General features: G+C 33.4%; 2 protein-coding genes across 4 annotated transcripts in view; one reads left to right on the top strand and one right to left on the bottom strand.

Moving 5' to 3' along the window:
- LOC123005794 (fasciclin-2) overlaps positions 1–14940 on the bottom strand; it is a 63907-nt gene extending 48967 nt beyond the window's left edge. For all 3 annotated transcript variants that reach the window (XM_044399758.1, XM_044399760.1, XM_044399761.1), the window contains exon 1: positions 14742–14940. In XM_044399758.1, coding sequence (XP_044255693.1) covers positions 14742–14787 — 46 coding nt within the window. In that variant the 5' untranslated portion in view covers positions 14788–14940. The remainder of the gene's footprint in view (positions 1–14741) is intronic.
- On the top strand, positions 3363–4262 carry LOC123005797 (tetra-peptide repeat homeobox protein 1-like). The gene is made up of 2 exons (XM_044399768.1): positions 3363–3486; positions 3538–4262. Exons 1-2 carry the CDS (start codon positions 3472–3474, stop codon positions 4123–4125), a joined length of 603 nt encoding a protein of 200 aa, XP_044255703.1. The 5' UTR covers positions 3363–3471; the 3' UTR covers positions 4126–4262.
- Positions 14941–15962: the final 1022 nt, after the last annotated feature.

Genomic DNA, 15962 nt, shown 5'->3' with positions numbered 1-15962 from the left:
CCATAACCTCGACGTAGTAATACCCACAAAAAGAGAAAAACACGGGGAAAACATTTTTCGCATTCCAGAATTGGGCCTAATAGGTAAATCCTGAACATTGTTTTCGTCTGGTATTTGAAGCTATTTAAATGTAAAGATATACGAAATAGCATTTAAAAAATCTATTTTTCTACTGTTAATCCTTATGATTTATGAATTATTCAGTCAATCCTTGTTGAATGAAACAAAAATAATTCAGTCATAAATATATAAAATATGGTAATCGCTGTTCCTTGAAGTAAGACATGCGTAACATTCCCAACTAATCGACCGAAAACTCCTGAAAATGCCTAAAACAAAATTAGCTCATAAGTTTAATAAACTGTTAGAAATTGACTCAATTCTTTATAAGACGTTGAAAAGAAAACATTAAATCTCGCTATTTAATTCAACTGCATTTTTATTTAAAACCCCCGTTGTTATTAATCCTAGTCTTGATTCGCATTGTATGTGCAATGATATGACCGTTCCTCCGCCATTATCAAGGTCTCGGCGTCATACAAAGACGCTATCAGAATAATATGTCGTTTAAACGATGTGACAGACGGCGATTAGAACCTTAACAAAGTAAAACCTTACCTCCAGGCGGTCATATACAAGTCGCATACTATTACTAACACTTCCTAAACACAGGATATTTCCGGTTGGGTAAAGCGATGGGGAAATTGTTCCGGTTTAGAACATAGCGGCGAACAGTTGATTAGCCCTACGGGGGTTGGTAGGTGAATTTAGCGTTTTCGGGGGGGCGCAGACGCCGGCTATTAATACACTGCCCTCGGGGATTAACCGCAACTCTAAAATATTATATAAGCCGATTGCCACCGACTTTTTCTGAGCCGGGATAACGCGATTAGAGAATTATTATTAGCCAAATCTCACAAATACAAAAATATTCGCTTTAAGACAAATCCAAATCTGTGCAAACAAGTTCAATGCGAAAAAGGTGCTTATTTTGAAAGAAAAGCGTAACGACCGAAAGCGGAGAATGCAGGAAAGAAACAAAAATAAAATATAGGAACCGTAATAAGGGAGTCATAAAATTTTAAATGTAGCTATATGAATGAAAAACTTATATATAAAAAAAAATATAGAAGAAAACGGATAATAACAAATTGCTTTCTATATTTACGAGTAAAACCTAAAATATATAAAAACGTGACATGAGATTTTATAGATGTACAGGTAATAAATAAACTCATAAATAAAACAAAATAATAGGAACCTAATTTTTTATGTGAAAAAATGTTACTCGGGTAAGTGAATTTCGCTGATTTATGAGTGATAAAAAGAAGTAACTTAAAATTGGTAGAGGGTGAATAAAAGATAACAAAGATCGATAATAACAGACACGAAAGTCAAAGAAATAAAAGCTTTGACCACCGACTGATCAAAAACTCATGTTACTACTTCAATTTCGCAACTCATTAAAATTCAGTAACGATATTATATTTTCCAATTTTCTATTAAATTAAGGTTACATACAGCGAGTTATTGGTGTGCACTACCTGCCTCTGCTATACAAGAAAAAACTTTCAAAGTTTTCCATCAGAAACATTTTTTGCCATAAACATTTATATCGAGACTCGCTGATACCTTTCCAAGCTTAATGGTGTTACTGCTAGTGACTGGCTTAACTTTTACCAAAATATTATGAAAGCGTTCCTCGCAGTTTTACCACATGTTGCGAGTCATCACCACAGAAAAACTTACGAACACGTTTTCTTTTTCACATCACCGCAACGACCAGAAAGATGATTTTCATACGAGGGTAAAGTTTCTTGTCGCGAATTTTTCCAACACTATTGATTCGCTTTTATTAAAGGAATGTCTGTCTCCTTGCAAGTTTGATATATTATTTGAGTTTAAAATTTCATATTTATGAGTTTAATATTGAGCTTCCTTTGTTCTGCTTAAGACATAAAAATGATGTGTCTTGTCATAAATCAAAAAAGCAACTTTCTCTGACAAGTGTGTGATCGAAAAAAAAGGCAACAGGTAGTGATTTCCGGGAAGAAATCAATGTGTTTTAATTATAATTGACGATAATTGCTTTATTATTTCAGCACGCGCACTAATTCGGTTTAAATTGTAAAGCACTGTTTGTGTCAACGGGAGTTTATTCGGTTAAAATTAATCAGATTTCAAGTAAATCATCGGAAAGCAATTGTGGCTGACCTCCCATCGTCGTTTCGCCAAATTTGAAATCTCGTATTAAAATTGCAGATTACTTATCTTTGCCTCTTCGCAAATAAAATGTTTCCTGCGTTTGACGGCCGTCATTAAGGATCGTTGTCGAGGCGTCAAAAAGTCACCCCCACAAACAACAACCCTGCTGTATAATTTGTACTTGTAAATTTCCCGACTCTTCATTTCCATCAGCAGCGGTACTTAATCATGAAGTCGCTCATTAAATTGTTATTTCTATAGACGACCACTGCATCCCTCGCACTCAGCCGAAATCTAATTATTTTTGCATTACTCTAAGTAGACTCGCGGGTAAAATTTCGTAAAACAACGGAATTCGAGAGATAACAAGCAGAATTTAATGAAAGTCACTAATTCCGATGATTAATCGACCAAAACCGGGATAATTATTTAAAATTTATTAAATGTGTTACCGCGAAACTCTGTTATTAGGTAGTAATGTTTTTCACTCGCTATGAAAAAAGTTATTACGGGCTGTACTGACCCAGTGAGAGTTAAAAATTATATCCCGGATTTTCTCATACAGCCTTAGTGTTATTGCAACCACAAAAAGGACGTTACTGAGAAAATGTCAAATTTATTACAAGAAGTGTGGTTCAAAAAAAATAAAAATGAAAAGGTAGGGAAAATCACGTGTCTTTTCCTCCACGATTTATAAAATTCTTTCAATTGAAAAAACACATTGATGCAATTGAGAGAAACAGAATTCGTTTTAGATACACATCAACAGGTGAAGAAACATTAAGAAATATATTTCCAATGAATAGCTATAAATGTCGTGCTCTATTGACTAGAAGGAAGGATTCCGATAAATGTATAATTTATCTGACTTGTTACATAAATATAAAATGATACAATTTTCTTTTCACTCCACATCGATTAATATCTTAAATCAAAAAAATTCGTATTTTCACAAATTCAGTACTGTCGTAACCAAAATGAATATTCAATAAGTAAACAGTTAAACTGTTAAATAGATATTTTTGTTCGTCTAGAATAAATTTATACTCTATATACTTTTGCGTAATATCAAATTTTGCAGTCTAGTGCACTAATTAATGTATTCAACAAATGACCGGATAGTTATCCACGCTTGAAGCCTTGTGCAAATTCTTAGGATCATCTGGATGTGAAAGTTAAAACAGGGATAATTCTAGTGGAGTAGGAGAAATTGTATAAATCACACAATCCGATTAAAAAATCATCAGTGTTTCCTGTTTGCAAGAAATGAAGTCTTTGGTGGTAAGTCGCCGTTTCATCCATCCATACCAAAAATAATCATACTTTTTAAAGGCAATTTTTCTGTTGTTTGCGACTTGTCTCGCTGATGAAAAGAAGACGGAAAAGCGTGGAATTGAGAGTTTTGGACATGGAGGCGGCGGACACGGTGGTGGTGGTCTTGGCCGTGGCGCTACTGTAAGCACAGTCAGTCAACAAGTACCAGTTCCGGTACCACAACCGTATCCTGTGACAGTCACCAGGCCTGTGCCAGTACCAGTACCAGCTCCGTACCAAGTTGAAGTGCCACGACCTGTTCAAGTACCATATCCAGTCCCAAGACCCGTTGAAGTCCCACGTCCGTACACTGTAACTGTGTCCCGACCTGTGCCAGTACCTGTCCAAGTCCCGATTCAAGTACCATATCAAGTACCGGTAGAGGTACCAGTACCACAGCCTTATCCGGTCAGTGTTCCACAACCCTATCCTGTAAGAGTACCACAGACTATTGAGGTACCAGTGCCGGAACCTGTCAATGTTGGAGGCGGAAATGGGGGAGGATTTGATGGAGGACACGGAATTGGAGGAGGAGGACATGGGGGGTACAGCTACTCCAGTGTGTCCATTGGAGACCACCACTTTGGTACCAGCTCCAAACACTAATTTGAATGATTTATTGTTGTATTGTTTCACCCATTTTTCATTGTAGGTACCCCATTTGTATCATTTTTATTTGTGATATTCTAGTTACTTTTAGTTTGTAGTTTTCGTACTGTCAATAAAGTGAAAATTTGATTTAATAATTTCGTCACGATTCGAGAAAGAATAACAGGAAACCCTTCAAGGGTAAATTGATATTACTTTTCACCCCCCTGATGATTAAATTACTTTTATGTCCACAAGATACTGCGTCACAAACATTTCAAAGGTTTCCTAATAAATTAGATCATGACATAATCAAGTGACAGTGTTATTTAAAAACTGAAACAACCCCTAAATTGAAAAGAGGGAAAAAACATGTCGTCAATTCTTCACTTGACAGATATTTCAGCTAATACACACCAAAATCCATACCCCAAATCGATTCCATCTTTGCGTGTAGTGGCCGTAGCATTATATTGCAGAAGCAATTCCACAAATTTATGAAATTCTTCAGCGAAGGGGAAGAATTTTCAACCCTCGAAAAATGAAACAAGAAACGCGTTTAGTCGGATGCTGCGAATCCAGTTACTCATTTAGGTACAATTAGTTGGCAATAATGCGGGCCTTAATTTATATTTAAGCAAGCATGTGGTGGGTGAAATTACATCTTGCCCGGAAATTTATTATTTCTCTAAACCTCGAAAAATTCGGGTAAACGCCCTCGAAACCGAAATGATTTATAAACCTCCATTTTGTCACTACAATACCTGAAAAAACGACACGTAGTCGTTTAACCCAACATGAGAATTCACTTCACATGGGTTTCAACAATGGGCGTTTGACCTAAAACCAACAAACAAAGCGCACAAAACTTTTAATGTTTAATAGAATTCAACCACGTAAAAGCAAACAATAAAAAGGCGGTGGAAATTGGACACCAAAGACGTATATTAAAACGTATTAAAGACCACCGCCTAGAAAAAACAGGAAGGTGATTGAATGTAATGAAACTCGATGCTTGTGCATGATTTCTTTGTAAAATACACGTGATTGATTTAATTTTAACGACACCTAAAATAATTTTTCAACTTGACATCCGAGATTAAGAACCTATTTAGATTAGAACTTGCTTGGCGTAAAAAATAGTTGTCTGTTTATTGACTCTGAGTCGGAATTCTTTCGGTTTACTTTACTATTCGGGAGCGAAGCTCTGGACGATTCCCTCAGGATTACCTTACAATTTCGTAAAATTTAATTTCATAGCCCTCCAATTCGCTTTATAAAATTACATCCTAGTAAATTATCATACATAAAGCTTTAAACATTACTATATCGTCTTCTAAATTAGACACGGATTCTCTAAAATAGATAAAAACAAATTGCATCACGGCCCAATAAACTCGAACAAAATCCACCCTTTCAGGTTTAACTAATTGCAAATAAATTCTGTCACGCGCTTTATTGGAATTGCAATTTTTTACCGGAAAAGGGGTAAATAATACAAACAATTATTCACGCAGATAGCATTTGGCAGCTTGAACAGGAGAAAAATCTAGATGTTTAAATTCCAATTTAAGTACTAAAATATGGAATATAATAAATTATGACGGCGTTTCGTCGCCGAGACTTTTCTGAAATATAGTCACTGCAGAGGAATTAGATTATTTAAATATCATTTTCCGAGCGGCAGTTTGTCAGACTTGAAACAAAAAATAAGGAAAAACAGATTTTTGCGAAATATGACTATGAGGCCGACAAATATAAACTGCGTCTTTTAACATTTTTAAAAACAATAAACGACAACAAATCTTTTTTTTTAATTAGCTACATGTTATTTTTGGAGATAAAGATCTTTAAAAATATTTGTGATTACAAAACTTTTGAACTCGAACTTACAATTTTCATAAAGATTATTTCTAATTCGTCCAGAGTCCATTGTGGATGATTTAGAGTAATTAAAACCAGCGATTTTCCGGTGCTAAATCCTTGTTTGGGTTTGCATTAAAGAGACAATCGGGCAAAGCTTGAAAAGTTTGTAACACATGGTCAAATCCGTGTGAAATTCCTAAAACAACCCAACAGATGTCAAACATTAAGTTGTTTCGTGTGTTCAACAACAGATTAATATTAATATCACGTTCAAAGTTCGTCAAACTTTGTATAAAATGAACTATTAATACTGTTAAGCTAATTTTAAATCACTTTCGCTTCCAAGTTCAAAGTGTCCCACGTAAATATTTCGCTTGAAAGGACTTTAAAAAACTACAAAGCATTTAAAACCCTCTGTTTATGTGCCTATACTCTTAAACTGGAACAGATTTACCGGCGTATCCTTCCCCCTATTTGTCTCAACACTAGCCATACATTCCCGGAATTCAGAAGTTATCTCCTTCCTGAAAATCCGAAAAAGTCAAGTGTAGGTGCACATTACCGTCTTTTGTCAAGATACGTTACCAGTTGAAAGCATCCCTTTCCGACCATCTGGCTTGTATATATTTTTAAGAGCCCGGCTTCTGGTTAAGATCTCGAAAGGTTAAATATCTAGTAATAAATTTCGCGTTTTGTCGAAATTTTCAAGGGTTATTTGCAAAACTAAGTTTAGTGAAGTAATTTGAAGGGCAGAGAAGCAAGCGTATAATGTGACCGTTAGTGCAACCCCCGACGGAGCATTTCCTCCCCCTTTGTGTACTTATTTTGCCCTTACCTGTCTGGATGCAACATTTATGTCTTTTTTTATAGTCCAATTACTGAGAACACGACTGAACGTCTTAACTAGGAGATACGAAGGGAAAGATGTCTAAGCCTAATCTTCACTTGCTAATGAAAGAAAAGAGGAAAAGTTATCTTTTCCTATTGGAGACAAACTGCGACTTGTCTCACCATTAAATCAAACTTTTGAAGACATAAAATAAGTTTTGTTGAATGAAGCTGGAAAAGTCTGAGATCTTATTACAAGCTTGATTCGTTAAAAATCTAGTGAATCAATTATCAAGGATATTTAAAACGGTGAGTGTACAAAATATTTGTTACTTCTGTTTCTTCTATTCTTCCGTTATCTCTCACGCGTATAATGAGAAAAGTTTTTCATGTTTTAATGAATTCTTTGTTTTAATTAATGGTAAACCCTTTTATATAATTTTTTATCCAGTGAATGCGATAAAGTCGGTCTAATAATTAAAACGTAACTTTAGTAAAGTATCACCTCTTCAAACGCGACCTCCCATTTAAAATTATAGAATGAATAATTAAGAAATTCTTTCTAATTTAAACAGTTTAATAGAATTAAACGGAAACGAGTAATTAACGCAATAAAACAGTTTGTTTTTACTAGAATTTGTTTCCAGACAGCTGAAAACAAGTGTTGTTGACAGTTAAAATCATCCCATGCATCAGAGGGGAAACTCCCGATTTATCTCTAATATCAGATGAGAAATATTAGTTTTGAACTAGTGTTTCTAAGTGTTAAGACAACTGTGTACAACTTTTCCCCCGAAACCAGCGTTCTATTGATGCAAATTAAACGAGGCCGAACGAAAGTAACACAATCCTCTCAAGACGAAGTCAACATCCGCTCGATGACACCTATCAAACTAGATTAAGTTCAATGTAAAAGGAAGTCTGTTTTTGTCCAAGATTGGTGACGCATACAGGGAACAGAAGCCGAAAGTACACTCTTAACAAATGACAGATGCACCCAGATATAATTATAGGAGGAGATATAATTAAACGCGAGAGGTCGAGCTCGAAATGTATTGTGCGGCCAGTGACCGGTGGAAAATTTGCATTTCCTTTTTTCCTTCCGAATCTCGGCTTAATAACAATCACCTGTCCCATTTAATCCCGGCCACATTATCAGGTTAATTAGTGCAGCAAGGGAAATGGACTAATGGCGAGCTCTAATCGATGAAGTTATGAATTTCGGTCGCCCACAAAGGACCATACTTTTTAATAAACACGAATCGATAATATTCATCAGAGAAGTGGTAAATTAAAGTCCGAATCTGCAGCAGATGCCAAGTGCTTTACTGGAAATCTGTCGATACGATACAAAAAATTACAAAATTATAATAATGCTCGTGAATAATAATTAAAGCCGTTAATTCAACGAGAATGTCAATACCAAATTGATGACGCCTCTCGAAAAGAAATTATTTAAATGTCCGAAACAGAATTTAATGAATAACAAACAGGATGATTTTTCGCTTCTCGACGTAAAAAATTCATGGAGTTTGCGATTTTGTTTGCAATTATTTACAACTAAACAAAACTAAACAAAACTCAGAATAAAATAATCGCTTTGTTTTGACTCATATTTCACCCAACAAAGTATTTCAAATTCCAGGAATTTATACGCTAAATTATTCGAGAATCTTCCTTAGTTCTCAAAAGGTTAGGGGAATTTCAGGCGACAAATCAAACAAACCGTTTTCAATTATTTTTGCTTGTAAGCCGATTATATTTTAAAATTAATTGGAAAATCAATGCAAAGATTAAAAATCCAAAAAGTAATTATAATCATGATAAAAATAAATAAGTCTGGTAAAGGAAAGGGAAAATGTACGAATTTCATAAAAATTTCAAAACTGCGATCATGTCAGAAAGTTTATCTTTCTGATGCACTTAGTAAATGACTACCTATTATTATTATTATTATTATTTGCACTTTGTAACAATGCTATTTTTTGCAAAAATTTTGAGATCTGTCTTTATGTAAAAAAACATATTTTATTTTAAATTAAAGTGTTAATTTTAGTTGTTTATAAATGGGTTAATAAAAAACAAATTATTTATTTTAAATTCTACTTTATTAAACACAATTTCAGTATTGCTTTAAATCATTCTTATTTATTTTTTCTTTCCGGCATATTTTTTCTGTGGGGATGTACTGGACCACGGACCGGAATTAGGGAAACGCTGTACTATACATAGTGCGCCAGAACTCGCGCCCCTAAGAAAAATGCCATGGAAAAAATTTAAAAAAAATTCTATACAAATTTCGAAGTTATGAAAGTTTAAATTTAGCACTTTGACTATTTATTTCTGTTGGAAAAATAATTTTTCAAGTTTTAAAAATTATTAAAAGAGGAAACAAGAAAGCTGTATCCTAAATTGTAACTCTGTTTAATGTTATTTGTGGCTTTAATTGGCAAAATTTTTGTACCTTTACTGAATAATCATAAAAAACATATACAAGATCATCCGTATAATTAAACATACATCAAAAAATGTCAAACGACAAAAAATTAATGTCAAATTTTTTTGACAGATAGAATTTTTTTAAACATTTTTTCCATGTTCCTGGTATTTTATCTTACTTGAAATTTTTCTCTGGAGAACGAGTTCTGATCACTCTGTATACGGAAATGATCATTACAACACTAATGTTCTGAACATGATTGGTAACAGTGTCAAAGTTGGCCAACTCTAAATAATTGTAGAAAACTAAATTTTTACATTTTCACAAGACATTTACACTATAATATTTAACAAAATTAATTGTGCTTATTTCCTTTAATAATTTATTATTTATTACGACAAAATTAACTGTTTTATAATCTACGTCGCATTTTACAAATGCCCTATTGTATTTCTTTGTTGTCATTTAAGTGTACAAAATAAAAGTCAAAACTCTTATAACTTTATTTGAAACAAAAGAAATGAAATTCTCCTATTATATTCAGAAACCAAATTACCTCCAGTTTCAACTTGAGTACTTTGAAATAATCCTGAAGCTATTACAGGAGGAAAATAATGTACTAAATGCGTTTAAGATAATTTAAATTGTTGTCACTTCCAGTTTATATACGAAAATTTCTTATTGAAGTTTAGATTAAAACCAAATCACTCGTCTTAATTACTATTGATCTTGCTCTCATTCAAGTAAGTAGCTTCTTTGAATATAAAAACCACCTCGTTTACCTAAGCCACACGTCTTACGGCAACAAATTTATGAGGGTTCAATTTTTTACACTATTTTATACACGACACATTTTCCGATAGAGTTACCTCGAGGCGACCGAAAAATCATTATTCGAGCAAGATACATTCAGTGCCTTTTTTAGTAAATTTCGCGTTTCTAAACTGCATTTCACATTTCTAAAAGAAAAATACGAATAACTTTGCATTTAATTTTAAGAACGTATTTGAATTCCTACGATCGAAGTGAGAAAACTTTGAATGTTAATTTTCCGGTGGATTGCTGGCTGCATAACTTACTTTGAAACGCATTTCAAACGATTATTTAAAACGCATTTTTGTTTACAAGCTACAAAACCGGGATTTTTTTCCATATACAGTAAAACGGAACAAGTTTTGACTGTAGTAACACAGGAAACGAGGAAAACTTCCTCAATTTCTTATTATTCATGGGATAACAAATCGTATAAAACAGACGGACAATACGCTACGAGTTAGTTTTTGAATAATCTTGAGCTCAGCTGTGATCATTCAATTTATATGAAAAGTATTTTTATGTTTATAACTCGGCAAAAAGTGAATAGGAAAAAATATTTGTCTCATATGTGACCCATATTTTTACATTTCCAACCGCCAGTTGTGTCAAACAGCGATATAAAACTGTATTACTGTCACCGCTGTTTTATTTCGAGTCAAGAAAAACTTTAGTATGAAATTGAGTAGTTTAATTATGTTACGTTACAATTAACTGGAACATAGGAGCTCATCAAAGTAAAACCACAACAAAGTCATAATTAGGCAGCAAGAAATAACACACTTTCAGGTGTGTTGTATGTAAAGATTCTATTTTACCGGGGCCTCATTTCATTTAAAGCAAATTTTAAACGGGAGTGGCCCTATCTGGGTCACTTTTTAACTAAGTTGTGGCCTTAATTAAGAGGTACAAGTCTCTCTAAAAACCTAAAACCTGTGAATAGTTGCAGTGTGGCAATAAATTTTGTAGTAATCTCCAAAGGCAGTAAATCGAGCTCGGTTTCGGCAATTAGCGATATTAGTAAGGATTTGGAGGGTCTGGCGTTAATTCAAAGCTTTTTAAACATATTACCAGCGCAAAGAATTTATTCAAAATTTCGATATGCTCTACAGAGGAACAAAACCATAATTTCGGTGGATTTGTCGGACGCCAACACATTCCTTGACAGCACTCAAATTTACTACCTTTGTTACAACCTGCAGCGTTGTTCTGCACTTGTTGCACTGATAAGAAACTGAATTTCGCCGCAACCAAACCCAAACAAATATTATCATCCCACATTCTTTATCATCTGATAAGAGAAACGGTGATGAGGTCGCTTTTCAACAAATCGAATCAACATATCGGAATTTCTCCACAAAAATCTGGAGATGTGCCAAGGCCAGGACGTAAGTTTTTCAATTTTATCAGCGAAATTTACTAGACATGAATCTTCCGCAATATGAATAATAACACAAAGATGTATTAAACCAGAGCACATTTCCTGAATTAAAATGTATATGTATGGGCGAAAATCCCGCTGAATTTAATGCTCCGCTGCGCCAAGAAAGTCGAAAAAATGTTTTCCCAAAACCCGAGATAACGATAACAGATAAAATTATTCATATCGTGATAATAAAATGTTCTAATTGTGTTTTTAGCTACTACAAGAAACGACAATTTACTTTCCCTGATCTGAAACTTTTCACAGACAAGAAGCTTTCACACTTTCCACATCATCAATCATTGCTAGCTAATTGCTGACAAAGCAAGCGCCAAAAAAATTGCACCTTTCAAGGATCCAATATGAAAATGTCGCTTGATTTATACGAAAGTCCCATCTTCATTAGTAAACAGAACGTATTTGAGGGGAAAATTCGGAAAAATTGCATACACGTGACACATTTTTTAACAAGACTTTCTGTTTTGTATTTACGATTACACTTTGAATAAAATTCAATTCCGAGGTGTAATTTGTACAGATCGATCGTAACGGTAAAATTTGCTGCGTGTTCTCTAATCTCATTACGAAATTGGGGAAAACACGAGCAATAAAACCCAATCAATTGTTTATTTGTATTAGAACAGTTAAAAAGTTTTATGTTCAAGACAATAACAATGCCGACCGATCGTCAAATATTTACAAGAAAAATAAACAAATCGCAGGTAATCGAGTTGTTAAGTTTGTGAAAACCTTCTCACGTCTGGGCATGAGTTCACAGGTCATAAAACAATAATTTCGAAGGTTTACAAAGCTAAAGTATTGAACGCATTTTCAGAAAAGCACGTTCTTGCATTTTTACCTATTCTCGTTCTTTTCACACAGCTTACACAAATTAGCAAAGGAAAGCTAATAGTTGGGATAATTTACAATGGGCTTTAGCACAAAACGTGACACTTCAAACGTCTCGACTATTAAAACCAAATTCCAGAAAAATACCACCGAAACGACCAGAATCAAAGTTTAATTAATAGATAACTCAGAGAGGGGTGGATTAACGCCAAACCTTCGTTACATTATAATTGGATATAAACCTCTAGTGGCCACAACTAAATGCAGAATTTTAGGAAAAGCATCCTTTGAAACGCTGGACTTTATAACTTTGCTAACTCTTAGTTAAGTCAAACATGAGCGTCATTATTGAAAATTCTCGTCCTGAACAAATACTAAAGATTTAATCCATCCGTTTGTGTAAATAACTTTAGGACAATAAATCAAAAAATTTCACCACCAATGTGAATAATTTACATCTTTCGTTTCAAACGATTTACTGGATGTTTAATGCTGAAAGTCACCCCCAAATTTGTCATGCCAAGACTCAAATTACAACCACATGTAGCCAAGAAATTTCTACTCGTCGGCAACACATTTAACGTAAATGCAAACCGAATTTCCAATTTAATTGTAAATAGTAAATTAATGTGTATTATCCACAGTAAGCACAGTTGGTTGAATTTATACGCAGCAACATGTGCGAATTACTCTATTTTTCATTTCTCTAGGGATAAAAATAGAAATGGTATTTCGCTGTCGACAGTTTTTCCGGTGTGCACACTAACATACCGTTGTTTTAAATGCATTTCCTCTTGCCAGCAGAAACATTACACACGTAGCGCCGATAAACACAGAAACACGTTTGTCGAGTAATACGAACAATTCACCGGCAAATAACACAATTATTTTAGTAAAATGCAAAGTCTATAAATAGAGACACGGTTGAGCAACGGCAAAAATTACGCTTGCTTCAAGTGAATGCGTGTCGAAAAACATACAGGTAACATTTTTCACCAATTTGGTACTAGGAATTTACCTTGTAATAAGTACGTTTATCGTAATTATTTTTTTCATACGGCTTCAAGAAAATTTGCCAAATTTTATTTCACGTTTTATTCTGTTAAATATAACAATCAGGTAAGTCTTGCTTAGATACTTACATTTACCGGCCTCTGATACCCTAATAACTCATTTACCGGACTCTTTATTCTTATGTTGTACTTACCAGCTCTGATACCGTAATAACACACTTCCCGAACTCAAAATGGGACCGGAAAGATTAATTTACCGGATAGTAGAAAATAGAATATTCAACAAAATTATTACTATTGACAAGTGGAAAACTGATTTCAATAAACCTAAAAATACTGCAAATAAAAATTTCATTTTAAGTTCAAATTAAAACGCAAATAGCCAATAATGATTGTAATTGTACACATATTCACAGGAAATTGTTTATTTTTCATACTTTCAGTATATGATCCATAATTCGGCTTTGTCGATTATAAAGTGTTTCAAATTTTTTTTTAAAAAAGCAGTGAAATTCGTCTATTTATACAAATCTAAAAATATATGAAAACTGACACAAGGTGCCTAATAAAATAAACCACGAATTCAAACTGGAACCAGCGAGGCGCAATATAAATCTACTAAAATACACTAAACTCAACAAAACGGTAAGTAATTAATCTAATTTACCAATATCAAAACAAAACCAAACCACAAATTTCAATTTACTCTAAATATTCGCCATAACGGATTTATGCCACAACGTTTACCAAATGTGGTTAAAAAAACTGAAAACTAAATTAACTTATCCTAAATTTATCCATCAACCGACCAATTTAATAAATATTCTCCTGAATTACAGGAAGTTGAACTTGACACTTTCGAAATCCACCTACTTCAAGTTTATGTTGAATTAATTTTTGCGACAAAGAAAATCGATAAGATTATTCAAACATAAAATATTCAACAGGTACAAAATTAGAGTGGAATTGATAAATCAATTTTAGCAGAAAACTTGAAACAGCTTATCATTTTGTTTTCCCCTAAAGAATTAAAAAAGAAAAAAAAAACAAAAATTAAATTGAAAAATATTGAATATTTTTTTTTAAACTTACAGAACAGTATCGATTTTACGTCTGTTTGCTTAACTAGATAAAATATGTATGAGAATAAAATTAAGACTAATTTTATTATTACCTATAAGACGATGTTTGGAATATTTAGCAAAATAAATAAAGTGTTCAATCTTAAATTTCTTCTTGAAATTATTTTTTTAATCAAAATTAATTTTTCTTTTAATTTATTTTTTAATTTAATTCAATTTATTTTAATTAGAACATCAATTAAAGCGCCGAGTGAGGTTATGAACAGCTAAACAAAGTCAAGTAATCTCAGGTGGCATTGCACAATGCCAACTTGACTCACCTGTAACGATGACAACAAAGACAAAATACGACACCCTACACAGCATACTGGATAATAAAAAGTCACTAAAGTCAAAGAGAAACTTGTAAAATATCACTTAGTGTGGTAAAAATTGTTCGTTTTCTTTTAAAAAAGTTGAAAAAGTTTACGAAATGTAGCAAACGAGAGAGAAAGAGCTATAACCACGTCCATACTAACTGACGCGCAACGACTGCTACAAAATCCTGTTAGAATCGAGTAGGCAACCTGTTCGGCAAGTTTCGACACAAATCGGTGACGTCCGAACACGGTTTTGACAGTTTTTCAAAGTTTTTTAATAGTTTTTTTACAAAATGGCCTATAACGGACGAAAAACGACTAAAATTCAAGAAGTTTTTTCTTTGTTTGTTTCCGTTATTTTACTTAACTACTAGATTACAACAGAAACATTTTTTGGAATAACGTATTACCGTTATAACTTTATTCTGCATTAAAACGAAAAAAAATCTGTATTTTTTAACAAAAAAATCCTTCGGCTATGCGTCGTAAATGTAGATGTAGCGGATTAATAATAATTATTCCTAGTAATAGCAAATACCAACCTAGAGAAAATAAATACCAGTTCTAGTGTGTAAATCATTTTTGACATTTGTTATATACATAAAGATTACAAAAAATGTGTTTTTTCTGATAAATTTACTTATAATTTAACGATTTTAGATTCTCTCTTAAAACTTAAATTCTTTTGATGTTAGCCGCTCGTAAAGAAATGAAAACCTCTAAAATTGCTTTTTATTTAATGTTTGTCTTAAAGTTAATAATGGGGTTGTAAAGCAAATACCTACCTACCAACCCGCACCCATATTTATTCGTCCAAGTTTCCCACCCTTATTAGTGCAAACCTCAAGTCAGCGTTATATTTCTCAACGCTCCCATCATCATCAGTCTGTAAGATCTCAAGGGAGGATAAATAAACCGGAAGACTATCGAACAATCTCGACGGAAGTCAAAAAAATTAAGGGGAAAACTTATAAGCAACATAATCTAAGTTTCGACCGTCACACAGCCAATCAAACAATTTAAGGACATTTAACATTGCAACCCCTAGTTGAAAATGACCAGAGCAAGCTTGGGACAGGGTGGCCAACCCTTACTGATTCATGTAGAAATAGCTTTTAAGCTCTAATTGTTGAAAGCTTTATGCGAGTGCATACATAATTGAATTTTTAGGTCAATCTGTCT

This window comes from Tribolium madens, unplaced genomic scaffold (genome assembly GCF_015345945.1).
Source record: "Tribolium madens isolate multiple individuals breed KSU strain unplaced genomic scaffold, Tmad_KSU_1.1 Scaffold_20;HRSCAF=117;Tcas5.2_LG4, whole genome shotgun sequence".
Lineage (NCBI taxonomy): Eukaryota > Metazoa > Arthropoda > Insecta > Coleoptera > Tenebrionidae > Tribolium > Tribolium madens.
Note: the sequence above shows the minus strand (reverse complement) of the source record. Positions and strands in the feature narration are given on the sequence as shown.